The sequence below is a fragment of the Rhynchophorus ferrugineus genome, unplaced genomic scaffold (genome assembly GCF_030347505.1).
Source record: "Rhynchophorus ferrugineus isolate W39M unplaced genomic scaffold, kcgeb_rfMv2 rfM4, whole genome shotgun sequence".
Taxonomy (NCBI): Eukaryota; Metazoa; Arthropoda; class Insecta; order Coleoptera; family Curculionidae; genus Rhynchophorus; species Rhynchophorus ferrugineus.
The window spans coordinates 51,964,725-51,980,442 of NW_027472583.1; the positions used below are offsets into that span (position 1 = coordinate 51,964,725).

Consider the following 15,718-nt stretch of genomic DNA (forward strand, 5'->3'; position numbering starts at 1 on the left):
TGTTGATTATTTCGTGTTAAATTGCGGCCGCAAAACAGGTTTTAACAAACAATTAATATAACAATATCTGTTAATCTTGTGGACAATCTGTTATTAATGAATAGGAAGAAAATATATAATTATGATTGAATAAGAGGTACGGTGCCTCGACATTTCTATTTAACTTAACAACACAATAAATTTAATTTTGTTTGACGAAAAATAATAATACACTATATATACAACCTTCGTGCGTAATAATTCATGACAGCTGAATGGAAAAGGGTATTAACCTATTTATCATCAAATAAATATCAAAATTGCACAAATATATCATGTGTAAATCAAATTAATATACGAATATATGATCAGGAATCCACTAGTTACAAAATATGGAATAATACTGAGTAATTGGTAACTTATCCTTTTTCGCAGCTTACAAACAAACGCAGCTTGAACATATTTTATTTTATTTAAACTACTAATTAATACTAATGAGGATGTCACATGTGGTTGGAAATATAACTTCATTATAAATTTAGATGGTCTGAACAACAAATAGAACCAAGCTAAATCATCGGAAAAACAATTACGTGAGAACAATCGTAAAATTATTTTATTGAAATACATACAGTTCGTCAAAAAATATGTTAAATCACAAACGAATTTTACTATTAAGAACACCAATAGTTCTACATTTAACAAAAAAGGCGCCATCAATTAAGTAATGTAAAATTATCTGGTTTAAAACATCAGCATGTTCTCGACATATTGGACAAATAATTGAAGAATGAGGAAAAGTTATAGCTAACGATGGTGGTTAATATGTAATAGAAAGTTACGAAAAAAAAATTAAAACTTATTTCTATACCTTATGATCTAGACATGATAAAAATAAACTTCAGATATATCAGTTCTTAATACATTTTAATATAAACGAATATATCGATAACAAAGAACGTTTTCTGTATAAATCAGGAAAAAATTGTGCTAACACTTTCAAAAGTCAACATCGTCTACGTAGGCACGAGTCTTAATAATCGAAATTAAGAAAGCTGGCTAAATATGTGGTTTTGGTTATGCCGTGAAGAATCTACTCATCCAAAAATATAACTGATCGATCCTTGGCGAAGACTCCATCTTGACGCGCTCACGATTTAGCCGGTGTTTAGGACAAGGCCTAGCTGTAGATGGTGTTCAACTGCTGGGTACACCTAACGAAGGTGGCTCTTCGAGGTAATTCTTTCAGTTTACCGGCGCCAGTATAGGTGCAGGCGCTTCGCAAGCCTCCTAAGATATCGAGCACGGTGAGTTCCACGTCACCTTTGTATGGAACTTGCACAGTTTTGCCTTCCGAAGATCTATACTCAGCAACACCACCTAAAAAATCAACAGAAATATGAGCAAATTTTACTAAAACTCAGAATACTAGAATAAGTAAAACGGGATATGAGCAGCTCATCTCCAGTTTAAAGTCTAAATAACTCAATTTTTTGTACAAAACCGCACACATATATCTTACTAAACTGCCCTTCAAAGTCTTCTAAAAATAATTTCACAAAAACCAATACAACTTGTAAATGAATAGAAAAACTTAATGAAATTTTGGAAAGAAATCATAAAAGTCCAATAAAAAATTTATATGTTGTTATATTAAAATGTGTTAGACCGAAGACTTGAAGTATCTTATTATTTACGGTTCATATTTATGTTTTGAAATTCATCTCGCTACTATAGTTTGTTTATATATGTATATGATGTCCAACAATATTTTTAAGAATTCCTGGAAATATTTTACAATGATTCTTATAATATACAATTTTTGTTTGCTGATAATAGGCATTAAAAAGTGGTAAATATTTGTATATCTATCAAATCAGAAAAATGTATTAAAATATATTTTAAAACTGTGTTAGGTACATCAAAAACCAATGCTAAGTTCTTAAATTGTTTTTTTTTTGTAGTAAATTAACAGAAAATGGTATACACCAATATCGTTATTAATCACATCAATACTGACATTTTTACATTGCAATAATATTATAAAAAGCAATTGCAATCAATATAACGACGCTAAAATATCTAGATAACATAATAAACCTACCAGAATCATTTTTACTCCGAACGAAAACTACATCCAAAAAAATTGATGACAATTATGTAAACTATGAATCGAAACCATCAATTCGTAAATGTAGTACTATACGTCCAAAATTGAATTTTTTTTGGCACAACGATTGATGATGCGAAAAGAACGAAACTAGCATTATTAAACCGAAAATACAGCTTTCGTCTAATTAATGAACATGAATTTATAGCGAATAAACTGAAGCCGCACTACCTTTTCTACTCCAAGAATATGTTCAATTCTGACGATGACCGACATTTTAAAGTCGCAAACATTGCATAAACGGAACTTTCATATTTATATTTATAAATAAAAAATGTGTGAACTTTTCCACACAGTTAATAAAACAAGTCTGCAACAAAAAGTGTGTTTCAGTATTTCCAATTGATTTCTATGTATATGGTATACTGAAAACAAAAATAATATGAAAAAATTCCGGGGCGAAAGAATTATTTTGAAAAGTACAAAATTATTATCAAATAAGTGATTTTTTAGTTTTTTTTTTTATTAATTAATAAGGGTCCCTTGCTTTTTATATCTATAGAATAAAAGAGACCAAGCAAATAACTGGACCAAAAGAAGTTGGCCGCCGACAAACATTGGTACTTCCACATAAAGTTCTTTTACCACCGCTGCATTGAAAAAAAAGTTGGGATTGATGAAACAATTTTTAAAATAACTTCCCAAAGATAGAAATTGCTTCAAATATATAGTTTCAGAGTTTCAAGGTATCTTAGAAGCAAAGATTGAGGAAGATATTTTTGTCGGGCCAGACATGAGATGACTTACGACTGAGGCACAATTCATCACGACCATGACGAATGAAGGGCAAGTTGGTTTTAAGGAGCATATAAAAAACATTTTAGCAATCTTAACGGTCCCAACTATAAACAAATCGTAAAAAGAAACAGTAAAAAAACTAAAAGCATTTCAGGCTTTAAGTTGCTTAATGAGTATAACATTTTCTTCATTCCCACTACGACTACATTCAGCAATATTTGAAAGATGTGAGTGAAGAGCAAGGTGTAAGATTTCACAGAGACATTAAAGAGAATTGAGCTTTTCGATCATATTGGACTAATCTTGATCGATTTAGAACAAAACCCGGACAAGCAAAAATTTACAAAAAGGAGCCTCATTGGAAAAAAGGGTTTTAGTATGTGTTAGTGAACGTATATTAGATTTAAGAATATGTATCGTTAAATTAATTAATTAAATATGTTTTGTAAATAAGCTCATTCTTTTTATTTTAATATAATAACTCGTTTAACATAGATACCCTGTCAAGCAAACTATCGTCCGATGACTAAAATTAAGTTTGAAATTAAGCACGCCCAAAAACATAAATAATATCACAAAACCTAAACAGTTCTTCAAAAGAATTTAAAAAATTGCAGAAAGGTGCTTTTCAACAATTATTAGACTATAGCGCTTTATGGAACCCAAAAATTATTTTATATAGTATATACAAACACATTTTTTATATATAAAATATGATTCTTAGTTCCCTTATATATTGTTATACAATATATAAAACAAACGTATATATTGGATAAAATATATTAAATTACTCTGAGTTGATTTGAAACAGACGACTTGCTTCTTTCATAAATGGATAATCGTGTTATGGGACACAAGTTCCTATGAACTGATGGCATCACAAATTCAATTGGCGTTTTAATGAGAAGAATAGTAATTAACGTTTTATTAAAAAAATTTTAAAGCAGTTCCGCCTATTTTTTTTATACTCGAATCATATATAATTATATAACAAAATAGCACTACTCTTCTTTTGGTACAAAATAAAAATAATAAAAATTATAAACTATTTAAAAGATAAAAAAGAAAGATTATAAAGAAGTAAAAGTAAGAAATAAAATATATTATGAGATAAAAAAAAACTTTCTAAATTCTCACCTGCGTGCTTTTCCATGGCTGTACTGGAACTCATACCATAAAACAATTTGAATTTCTTCCCATCCTTCTCGATTGTTTCTCCATCACATTGATCATGACCTAAAAAAAAACTACAAATCAACCACTCCACGATAAGACAAAAACAGGAACCTATAGAAAATACCTGCAAACATTCCACCAGCCATAACGAAATCCGCACCAGCTCCGAAGGCTTTGGCTACGTCTCCAGGACAGGTACATCCTCCATCCTAGTAACATCATATCGTTTACCGAATTGAATTTTACATATTAATTTTGGGCATAATCTAAATAACCAATTATTTAGAGTAAAGAGAGTTATACGGCAATAATATATTATTATAATTAAATTTTGATACATTATACAACATAAAATGTTATCGTTATGCAACCCTCCATACTGCAAAATAATAAATCGTTTCGATTACGGCCAACACTATTGCAAATCATCCTTACGGCTATGATGTGGCCTTGAAGGCCGTGCGCTGCATCGGCGCACTCTATAACAGCGGAAAGTTGCGGATAACCCACCCCCGTTTTCATTCTGGTAGTACAAACCGATCCTGGTCCGATGCCTACTTTGATTATGTCGGCGCCGGATAGTATCAGCTCCTCCACCATCTCACCAGTCACCACATTACCTGCCTAAAAGGAATTACTTCAATTAAGTCATATTCTGCGGGCATAAATTATGATATCTTAGATTGAAAAAAGTGAACTAAAATTGTTAGTGATAATTTATTTAAAGTAACACAAGACTGGAAAAACTTTGTAAACCATCCGTTCAGTTGGTTCCTGTTAAACATTAACAATAAAAGATTCAAGTTGGGTATAGGATATTTCGTACAGTGGTGACATTTTATGTAATAAATATTATATAGGCTATCTGTTGGTTTATTTTTGACGGAATTTAATTGCGTGCTAATACTACTGTGCTATCATAAACAAATGTATACAAGGTCGGGCTAATTCAATAAAAAGGCACGCAACGTTTTAAAACTTTATAATTCTGGAGTATTGTTAGTTTGCGTGTATTATCGTAAATAGTTAGGGGTTGATAAAAAATTAATCGGAGTCAAATTAGCAATTAAAATTCCTATAGATTTCATATTAGATGCAATTAAAAGCAACGTAGATATTACCAAATGCCAAAATAATTCACTTAGCAACTACTAGCATATAACTCCAAGTCCCAGCGCCACCATAAATAGCGGATACTTACATAATAGCTTTTATATAAGCCGTAGTGTGAATTTATGGATGTATATCCCAAGTGAAGAAAGACTTCTTTCATTCAAACTTTAGTTATGAAATAATTCAAGCAACCTTACTACATGGGTATTTATCCTGGTAGTTATCTTGTTTTTTTTTCATATTTTATTGAACTTAAACTTAAATTTCTTAAATTAGACAGTTTGAAAAAACGTGAATTAGACACTTTTCGTCTTTATTTAAAAATAGAATGTTAATTGACTGTTTTTACACTAGTCTGCTAATTGGCATATTGTACGGAAAAATGTCTCAAATAGGTTTTACCAGAGTTGGGGAAAATATCTCTTTATCTACAAATTATTAACATTCTAATAGTGCACCGAGAAATATATTGGAGAATTTATAATCGATATCTTATGTATTTATAATTAATAGTGTTGAGCATTCTGGACATAATGTGTGGAGAAAGAGTAATTTCAGTTGTTTCATGTTTTTAAAGCAAATTCTTAACATACATTTCAAAATATATGTGTTTAATATAAAATAAAGTTAATTAAGCTAGGCTTTAGTTTCAACATCGGTTTTAACACTTTTAACACACGTTATTTTTTACAAAAAGGAAAAAATGCATGCAATTGAAATATTAAATATTCATTTTTTACAAAAGATAAGCGGACAATATGAGTTAATTTTGTTATATTAATGTATGCAAATTAAATTAATACCCTATCAAATATACCACAAATTGGCTTTTAAACAACATATAATATATTTATCATATTATTATCATATTTCAAACAAAATAATATGAACATGTAATATAGACACAATATATATTTATCAATAAGGTGTTGAGTCACGATTCAATTTTAAAACATCTGCAATTCTTCGAAAAAATTCATAGTGTCTGGATAGCCTCCAACGGAATATTGTTTCATTCATATGCCATAAATGTCCATCAAATGATTTGTAGGAAACAGTATAAACGATTATTCATCGGACCACATCGCAATATTCCAATCATCAAGTGTCCATTTATAATCATTTATAATCGCTCATCACTTCTTCCGCAGTTAAATGTTGGCTTCCGTCATAATAGATTTCGCAAACGCAGCCCTTCCATGAGCGTTAGCTTTGTGGAGTTCCCGCTGTAGTGTCTTTGTCGAAACAATATTACTGAACAGAGTGTTGAGCTCTGCTGTTACTTTTACCACCGTAGTTTTCTGTTATTGATGTTGGTTAAGTTTGGGTTTCGCCTCCTATGCCCCCTTGCCGATGATGATTTACCATGTTTTGTGTATGCTGTCATAGCCGTGGACATTATCGCTTGTGAAAATTAAATAATTCAGCTGTTTTCACACATTTCACCGATCACCTGTTTTAACCGTCGAAAAACAAAGCGTATAATACACTGGAACATAATCTATAAAACTTTACTCTCGAAAGCTGTGTTGCCAGCATGCAACTAGATGCACTGGATATTGCATGGTGTTATCCCCTGTACATACATATAACCTCTCAAACGTATGTGACTGTTGTGACTCAAACCGTATGCCGTTGAACCTGATAATAGCAGGTGATTTTTTAATCAACACTCTTATTATTTTCTAATTTATTCTCAAACTATAAGGCTCTATAATGCAAACTACATGGTGAAGAATACTTAAAGACTCAACATTTGTATCAACTAATATATTAGCTTTCAAAGCTATCCAATGCCAGGACAGGACTTGCTTATACAGTCTAAAGTAAAACAAGAATCAATAAAAACGACAATATCACGCTTTCGGCAACCAATACATTCGTCGGTAAACTGAGGTTACCGAAATATTTGATCTTTCCTAGATAACACAACTGCTCGCTGCTAAAAAAAAAGTATCGTTTGTATAATTCTCATAAACTTTTATAGGGCTATATAGGCAGCTATCGGTATTATGTTAATTCCAATGCTTTTTCTTCTTCCCAGCATAGCGTCCCATTTCTAAAATTTATACTCCAATACGAAGCCTTTTCCTTGGCAAAGGCCTTAGTAACCAGGGTTTTTTTATTTTGGTTAATAGTTCATTTCTCATTTCATTTCTATTTCTAGGAAACCGTTCTTCAGCCAGTCAACTAAAAGAACACATATTTATGTACTATATTCTATGTATTTGTTTCGATTACATATCCACAATGTTATACCATAACTTTCTTTTCCACTATAACAACACTTTCATCTCACTTGAACAGTCAAACATAATTGATATATTTCGATAATGTAATTTGAAATCGACCAATACTCGTGTAAACCCACATGTAGTATACCTATATAGAAACCACATATAGAAACCTAACAAAACTAAACGACAATCACTATAAAGCTGAGTTTAAAGACCGATATCAAAAAGAAACCAACAGATAGACTACACTACATAATAATGTTTGATGTTGGTGTTAATTTTCGCTCACATGAAATAATTACTACGGACAAAATACATAAAAACATCAGTTCAACTTACAATGATAGTGTGGGTGGGAAAGGCTGCACGAACTTTTCGTACATATTCGACAAAATGTTGCGAATAGCCATTGGCTACGTCCAAACAGATAAAACTTACATCAGGAACTGCATTTAGGATATCTGAGAGTCTACAAAAAGTCAAACATTTTTATGTGTCATTGTGTCCATTTGTATATACAAATTTACTTAGTATTATTATTGTGGATTACTAATATTTTATGTTAAATTTAAATTATCAATAATTTTTATGTAATTCTATATAATTATATTAGCTGACTGAAAAAGTAATCCACGCTTTCTATATCAGTTTCTTCAAATTCATGCTTCTTGAACTTATTTATAATTATATTATTATAAACATAAGGTCAATTTGTGAAGACGTCGAAGAGGGACTTGAAAAGATATCTTATTTATATATCTTATTATATCTTATTATCGGACCTCTAACACCGGCATATGTTCCAGGCTTTTAATTGGCATTTTTTACTGGTTTTCTAATATTACACTCAGCATACATTACTTTCAACTAATTTTTAAACTCGTAAACCCAACTTGATCATGATACATCACAGAATATACCCATATAGTGTGGATAAAGTTTAATCCTTAAACAAAATCATCTCCAAAATAATTCAGTTTGCAATAAAATTATATTTCAGCAAAAGATTATTCAAAAAACATCGATTACTCTTTCAGACATCTAAAAATTCAGTTACTTTATCTTTATGCCCACAAACCTGCTAAAATCATTGTCAGCCATTCCTGAACTAGCAGCAATATTCTTTAATACAGATGGATTCTCATCGGCAAATACCTTCCACTGATCTACCGTATAATACTTGTGAATACACGTGAATAAACTATGCTACAAAAATAAAATAAACAGTTATAATATAAAAAAATATTGATATAACAAAATTATACATTGAAAGATAAATATTTTACTGGAAGTATTAAAATAATACAATGGCAACAATGGTTATTAAATTAAATTAATTTTTATTAGGTTGGATATTACTTGATGGATATATTTGATTAAATAAAATTAGAATCCGGTAAAAATAAAAATATCAATATATGGAACATTCATAAAGGCCCAAATACAAACCCTGCCAAAAAAAGTTCATGGGTGAATTAAACAAATCGAGGAAAGGTCAAGGGTTACCTTAGAGAGCGCCTTTGCCATTTCGAATGTTCCAACAGTGTCCATATTCGAAGCCATTACAGGGATACCGTCATATATTCTTTTTGAGTTTCTAAAAGTAATATGTCTGTGAAGATTGACCTACAAAAAAATAATGGAGTTTTTATACCCATAAAGATCGATAACTTCGACCCATAATTATCAGATTATCCCATTAATACCTAATCCAATGCTTCATATTTAATTCGCGTTACACTGGCTTTTCAAACAAAAAAATGTAAATGCAAATAACCATAACAATAATTAAATAGCAAAAACATTAAAAATAAAACATATCATAATTTATAATCATAACTTTAATTTGCAATATTAAACTAAGAGAAATAGTACTATGAGATAGTATATTACAAAAAAAATTTAATTAAAACAAAATCTCTGTCAATTCTCTCAAAATCCGGCAATGTTGCAATTTGCAAACCATTCCATGGTCAAGTCATTAAGCGAAACTTTATCCAAGACTAATTAACAATTTTAAATAACTAAATATTAATCTAAATGAAAACATCAATTCAAAAAATTATTCAATAAAATATAATAAAGTCAATTGTACTCTGTCAAGGTTGAGTTGTTTTATAACCATTCCAATTAAACATCAATCAATTACATTAAAAACGCCATCAAATAAAAAAACCATAATAACGTTGTATAAATTTTATTAAAACAAATTTTGACAGTCAGCCTATAACATTCAGTAAAAACAAAAAACACTATCTTCCTCAGTAATAGTTCATAAATTACGATTATTTCCCATTATCTCTTCGCCTTTTAATGTCCCCAAATAAATTAATTTCTTTAGTATCATACATTTTGTCTACGGCAAGAGCGGGATTAATGCTATTTTTTACATAGGGTTATTATATATGAAGTTTTTATTTTAGGCATTAAAAATTGCTTATCAACTTATTAGATTGCAAGTTTATGGCAGTCAAAACACACCGTTTATTATGCAATATATGCAAAATGATGAAATACGCTACAATACTAATATTTAATTAAATTGTATTTTTCATAGAAGTACGTGTGTAAAATTATAAAAATCTATACATTGAAAAAAATTGGCATAAAAGTTATGCAAATAGTAAAATAATATTGGCACCTAACCAATAAAGATATTTTATAGTTTATTTGCCTGCTTAATCGATCATAAATTATAATAAAATCGTGTTGTATATCGTATTTAAAAATTCTCAGGAATCAATTAATACAATAATACCACCTCTAAAATAAAATTTTGTTTCCTTGAAAATGTTATAAGGAATATATATTTAAAAGAATCAAAACTTATTAAATTATTTCAATTGATATGAAATCGAATACTTGCTTCTCATATAGTTTGACACGCGTTTCCTTGGAGACAAAACAAATTCAGCAATCAACAGCTGCTACAACAAATTAAATTGGGGTTTTAATGATAAGATCGCTTACAATTCGCTTTAAATTTATCCGGTTAAAAGTAGTTACAGTTCAAATGGCATTTCATTTTTCTTTTAATTTAGTCTAGTCTGCAAATGCCCGGTATACTGTCAGCAAAAATTATTAGAATAAAATTAATTTGAATTATTTTTTTATATTGGGTCAATTGCCAAAGGAAGCCTTGGAAATATAACACAAGGATATGCTACATCTTTTTTTGGCACGTTCAGTAAATACAGTCAAATGGAAGCAGTAATAAAAATCTCAGTTTCAGCTGTTCGAAAAAAAAAATTAAATCAATATAATTTTGACTTACATCATTGCGGCTTCTCAACGTTGATCGTTTTGGCCTTAACAATACATCCTTAAAATCCAACTTGATCTCGTTGATAATATTAGGCATTGTTACGATCTGTTTAAGTGAGAAAATAAAATCCCAAATAAACCCGAAAATAGCCCTCTCAGGTCACCCGTGTACGTCAGACACGGGAATGATCCTGTCTCGTGAATTTTGCGCTAATTGAAAAAACTAGATCACTAGATTTTCGCGCGCAGACGCGTTTAGGTTTTTTCGATTCGCTATTTTCCCAAGACGAAGAAGAACCAGGATTATAACCGCAAAGTATATAGAGTGGTAACATCCATTCTGATGATAGATAATGTAGTGCGTTCCCCGCTTGCCGCCTGCGGCGCTTCAATCACAATAAATTTAGATTCCAGTTTCAGCATCGTACCGATAGGGAACGTAAAAAAATACCTCTAAACTTTAAATTAGTATTCGAGCGGGAAATTTTAATTCATACTAAATCCTATTTAAAATTCCAATTATTAAACAATTTGTGTTTTCGATTAAACCAAAATATATGTTTAAAATAATATTGTTGTCATTAAGTTTTACTGGTAAATCTATTTACAACTAAACTTGTTTTAGTATATATTGATAGTAAATTTTCATATTTGATAAATAACAAAAATAATAACAATTATTATTTATATTTTGCGTATATATTGCGTTTATAATGAAAAGGTACTTATTTCCTATATTTCTATTATATATTTTGGTAATAGTTTTTCTTTAAATAATAAAATTATTTTTTCTTATAGTAATGCTACTTATGAATATGAAAGTAAATGAAAGCTTTTTAAATCTAAATATAATTTAAATCCTATTTTTCATATTTGCTTTTTACAATTCTGATTCACTTTTTACGACAAGAAAACTATTTAATAATAATTTTTCTTTGGTAAATTCCTAATTTTCCTAATTCAACAAAAAATAACATATCAAATAGTTGGATAACAGTAAATTGTGTTAAACGTAATTTTTTCTATAAAAACTTTTTATGTAAAGTTTATTTTTACTATATGTCATATTTAGTAATATATAGCATATATCAGTAAAAATAAAATTATAATAAAATATATTAAATTAATAAATTATGATAATTGAACTACGTTACTGAATGTACTGGATTTTTATTACAAATACCAATGTATTTAGATATTCTTTAAAAATATCAATTCAATTTGTATCCATACTTTATAACAATATGGCCATTTTTGGTTATACTATAAAATTCCGCCCTAATCAAGCGCCATCACCCGTAGGAAAAATGTACTATTAGCCTTTCTAGTTGTTGCTATAGAAGAAATCTTTCGAGAACTAAGTTACCGCGCCGCGCTTAGTAAACAAGGTCGTGCATCACCAAGTTACTGCCATAGAAAAAAGTTACTGCCATAGAAAAAAGTTACTGCCTATTAAATTACCGCTCTGTAAGCTCTGTGGATATAACCAAATATTATAAGTAAATATAAGTTAAATAATTTTCGTGATATATAAACTAACAAAATGAGGATTTTTCCTGCTTTAATGAGGAAGAGAAACATTCCTCAGGACCCCGTGGCCTTTCGAGAGATTCTACCCTTAAAATTGAAACAACGTTTATCGGGTAAAAGTGCCAAAGGGTCAGAAGTTTGCTGCTTATACGAAATGTCTGTAGTATTTGCTTGTTTGAAGGATCATGATTTTAACCAATCACTGTGTAGTAAAGAAATTGAAGCGTTCCAGAAATGTTACATGAAAAATATTAATGATGTCCAACAAAAAAGGATCAGAGAAGCCAAAGGTATTCTAACACCTGGTGACAAAAACTTGACACCAAAACAACTAAATATATTATTACAGAGATACCCCAATGTATAGAAAAAATTGGTTAGTATTTATTTGTAAATAAAAGTTAGGATTTTTAACTATATGCATTTATTATTTCTCCTTAGTCACATATTTCAAATCTGGCTATACAATCAATTAACCAACGAGATGTTTTATGTTGTAGCTCCTTCATGTTGTAAAGTAGTTTTGGAGCCTTATTCTCAGGATAGATTATATAATTACAACACCAGTAAGTCTTTGAATGCAATGGAGCATAAAATGGGTGAATATTCTCGATTTCACAAGTTCTAAGTGCTGGTGCCCTAAGTAAAATCTGTCCACCACCAGCTTCTATTAGTCTTAATAAGTATTCTTTATCTACTTTTAGATGATACACATCCACGGCTATGTTATGATCTTCAATGTGAAAGCTTAAACCATCAAACAATTTTGGCAGGTTCAATAATGAACTTATCATAGCCTTCTTGATACCATTATTCAACTGTTCATGATTTTCCAAAAAAGTATAATTAGGGATGTCTATGAAATAATCTCCATCAACATAATTTTTGAGGGACTCTTGTTCTATAAATTGTAAGCCCAGTAACATACCTTGAAGAATTTTAAATGACATTTTATGTGTTTTTTTTAATGCTATATGAGTAAGTTTCTCCCTCACTTCCATTTTGTTCAATAAGTGAATAGATTTATTTAATATTAATATATCTTTGTATTCATTATCAATGCAGTGACAATATAAATATATATCACTACTGATATATACATTAAAAATGTTTTCATTTGGCCTTAATGTGTACGATTCTAAACTTTTTTTAATTTGGAAGTTTGATGTCATGTCAACTGGTTTTAAACCATTGTAATCTGCAACGTTAGGATCTGCACCATAGCTAAGTAATATTTGTACCATATCCAGATTATCCAGAGATATAGCCTTATGCAGAGGAGATGTATAATCAGGACCAGGTATATCAACAAGACAACCCTCCTGTAGCAGGAGTTGCACTATTTTCAAGTTGCCACTTTGAATAGCCTCATGCTAAAAATAATTTGTGTCATTGACAGATTTAACACAACAGATATTTTACTTACAAGAGGTGCCCAACCTGCATAATCTTTAGCATTTATATCAACTTTTTGACCTAAAAGCCTTTTAACTTCATCCACCTTATGCCTCTTACAAGCTAAGTGCAACGGAGTTTCACCTTTAGGATTTTTCTTGGTAGGAACCAACGTAAAGTTAACACAATATTTTTTGTTATTGGTAACAATTATATGAGGACCAAACTGTTTAGTTTTCCTAATACTAGCTCTTTTTGCTGATATATTACGTTTAATAGAAGCTTGAATTTGTCTGAGAACCCTTTTTTGTTCATCTTTAGGACTATTCTCAAGAAGGGCTCGGCACTCTTGTAAATATGAGTTACATTGTTTCGCAATATTGTTTTCGTCTAAATCGTCCGCTATGTAAAACGACCCACACTTTGGGCACTCACATTGTGAATTATGCCTTTTTAAACATAGTTGACAAAAATAATGTCCACATGGTTTTACACGAATTGCAACTTTACAGTTCTCGTCGCATATCCCACATTTTAAGGAATCTTCGAACTCATTTAGAAATGTAAGAATTTTATCTTCTAAATTCATTGCAATTCGTACTGTTTACACATTATTCTAACCTCAAAGGTAGCGTTTTAGCGCCACAAACCTGAAGTCAGCTTTAGAAGCAAAAATAGATTTAAAACATGAAATATAAAAATAAAATTCTGTTAAACTAAAAAAAATATTTGCTTTAATAATATATGTAACGCAGCTTATACATTAATTCAATTATTTGTTAAAACACTAAATTTATGAGATAAACCAGATGTATCTAAAATATAAATTTGTCTAATTATTAATGTGCCCTTGTCCCTTTGATACATCACTGATGCAGTGCCAGGAGTCCTCTGTATTTTGAGACCATAAGGTTATTTTATTATCACCACCTGATACAGCAAGAATGTTTCCATTTAAAGACCAACTAACACTCCAAACTACATCTTCAAACAAATGGAGAATAGTCGAATTCCAATTAATACAATTCTCAGATGTCCAAATAACCACTCTGCGATCTTGAGAACATGAGGCTATTGTATGGCGATGTAAACCCACCGAAGGGGCCCATGCTACATCTCTAACCCAATCAGAATGTACCTAAAACACATTTCTAATTTAGTATATCAAATTTTCCATTACAAATATTTTCCGCACTTCTAATTTTGTTTCTTCAATCCACATATCACCATCTTCTCTCCATATTTTTACAAGATTATCACAACCCCCTGAAACAAGTCTCTTTACTAAAGGTTGCTGCTCATTCTCATTTCCACTAAAAAGAGGAGTTGTTGCTGGAGCCCAACTAATTGAATTACATCCAATTGCATGGGCACCTTGAATTTTTTTAGAGTCCCATGAATTTGTTTCAGCTGTATAAGCTAAGATTGAAATTGAACCATCACTGCTACCTAAAATTAAATATATAAATAATAATTAACATATCAATAATTAATACTTGGTTATTAATGCATACCACATGCTAAAATTAGACCCAGCTCCGCCGGAGCAAACTGCACAGAATTAACGCTAGAATCATGATTCGAATACTCATAATATTTCCCCCATTTTCTGTTCGTTTCCTTCCATATTATAACTTTTCTGTCATAAGAACAAGATGCTAATAAGTTTCCAAACTTGGGATGGCTCCAAGCGATTTGCCACACCGGACCAAAGTGCCCTTTAAGGTCGTCTAATAGGGTAGATGCCCCATTTTTTATGTCATAAACTTTTACGCTGTTATCCGATGAACAAGTTGCTAATCTTAGGCCGTAATAATCCACTTCAGCGTCATGAATCATATCTTCATGACCAGTATCCACCGAATTTATAATCGAAACCATCTTGTATCTGTTTTGAAGAAAATCCCAAAATATATTACTCTATGATTTCTATTTTGTAAAGAAAATTGACTCCCCAATACTTTTAGGTTAGGATAACCGATGACGTGTCCAGACCTGACAAGATTAAAATTTATACACGACCTGATCTCGAAATATATAAATTCATTAAATCAAAAATATATATATTTGTAAATTGAAAAATAAAGTAACAAATGTTTTAACAAATTACAGTTAT

The 15,718-nt window shown here is 30.3% G+C and overlaps 4 protein-coding genes across 5 annotated transcripts; 1 reads left to right on the forward strand and 3 right to left on the reverse strand.

Annotated features, from left to right (window-relative positions):
* Positions 1–889: 889 nt before the first annotated feature.
* LOC143196125 (GMP reductase 1) lies at positions 890–10,883 on the reverse strand. Its single transcript, XM_076403743.1, has 8 exons — positions 10,688–10,883; positions 8,920–9,039; positions 8,492–8,619; positions 7,753–7,882; positions 4,499–4,687; positions 4,188–4,272; positions 4,025–4,123; positions 890–1,359 (listed from the first exon to the last, which is right to left on the reverse strand). The coding sequence occupies exons 1-8, from the start codon at positions 10,772–10,774 to the stop codon at positions 1,160–1,162; spliced, it is 1,038 nt and encodes a 345-aa protein (XP_076259858.1). The 5' UTR covers positions 10,775–10,883; the 3' UTR covers positions 890–1,159.
* Positions 10,884–12,103: 1,220 nt separating this feature from the next.
* LOC143196192 (small ribosomal subunit protein mS37) lies at positions 12,104–12,842 on the forward strand. 2 transcript variants are annotated; one of them, XM_076403863.1, is made up of 2 exons: positions 12,104–12,583; positions 12,649–12,842. In XM_076403863.1, exon 1 carries the CDS (start codon positions 12,221–12,223, stop codon positions 12,572–12,574), a length of 354 nt encoding a protein of 117 aa, XP_076259978.1. In that variant the 5' UTR covers positions 12,104–12,220; the 3' UTR covers positions 12,575–12,583; positions 12,649–12,842. The 2 variants fall into 2 exon arrangements, with proteins under 2 accessions (XP_076259978.1, XP_076259977.1); XM_076403862.1 differs by having other exon boundaries at positions 12,708–12,842.
* Positions 12,615–14,277, reverse strand: LOC143196171 (BRCA1-associated RING domain protein 1). The gene is made up of 2 exons (XM_076403834.1): positions 13,634–14,277; positions 12,615–13,580 (listed from the first exon to the last, which is right to left on the reverse strand). Exons 1-2 carry the CDS (start codon positions 14,189–14,191, stop codon positions 12,645–12,647), a joined length of 1,494 nt encoding a protein of 497 aa, XP_076259949.1. The 5' UTR covers positions 14,192–14,277; the 3' UTR covers positions 12,615–12,644.
* A 42-nt stretch (positions 14,278–14,319) lies between these two features.
* Sec13 (nuclear pore and COPII coat complex component secretory 13) lies at positions 14,320–15,599 on the reverse strand. The gene is made up of 3 exons (XM_076403842.1): positions 15,117–15,599; positions 14,798–15,051; positions 14,320–14,740 (listed from the first exon to the last, which is right to left on the reverse strand). Exons 1-3 carry the CDS (start codon positions 15,481–15,483, stop codon positions 14,435–14,437), a joined length of 927 nt encoding a protein of 308 aa, XP_076259957.1. The 5' UTR covers positions 15,484–15,599; the 3' UTR covers positions 14,320–14,434.
* Positions 15,600–15,718: the final 119 nt, after the last annotated feature.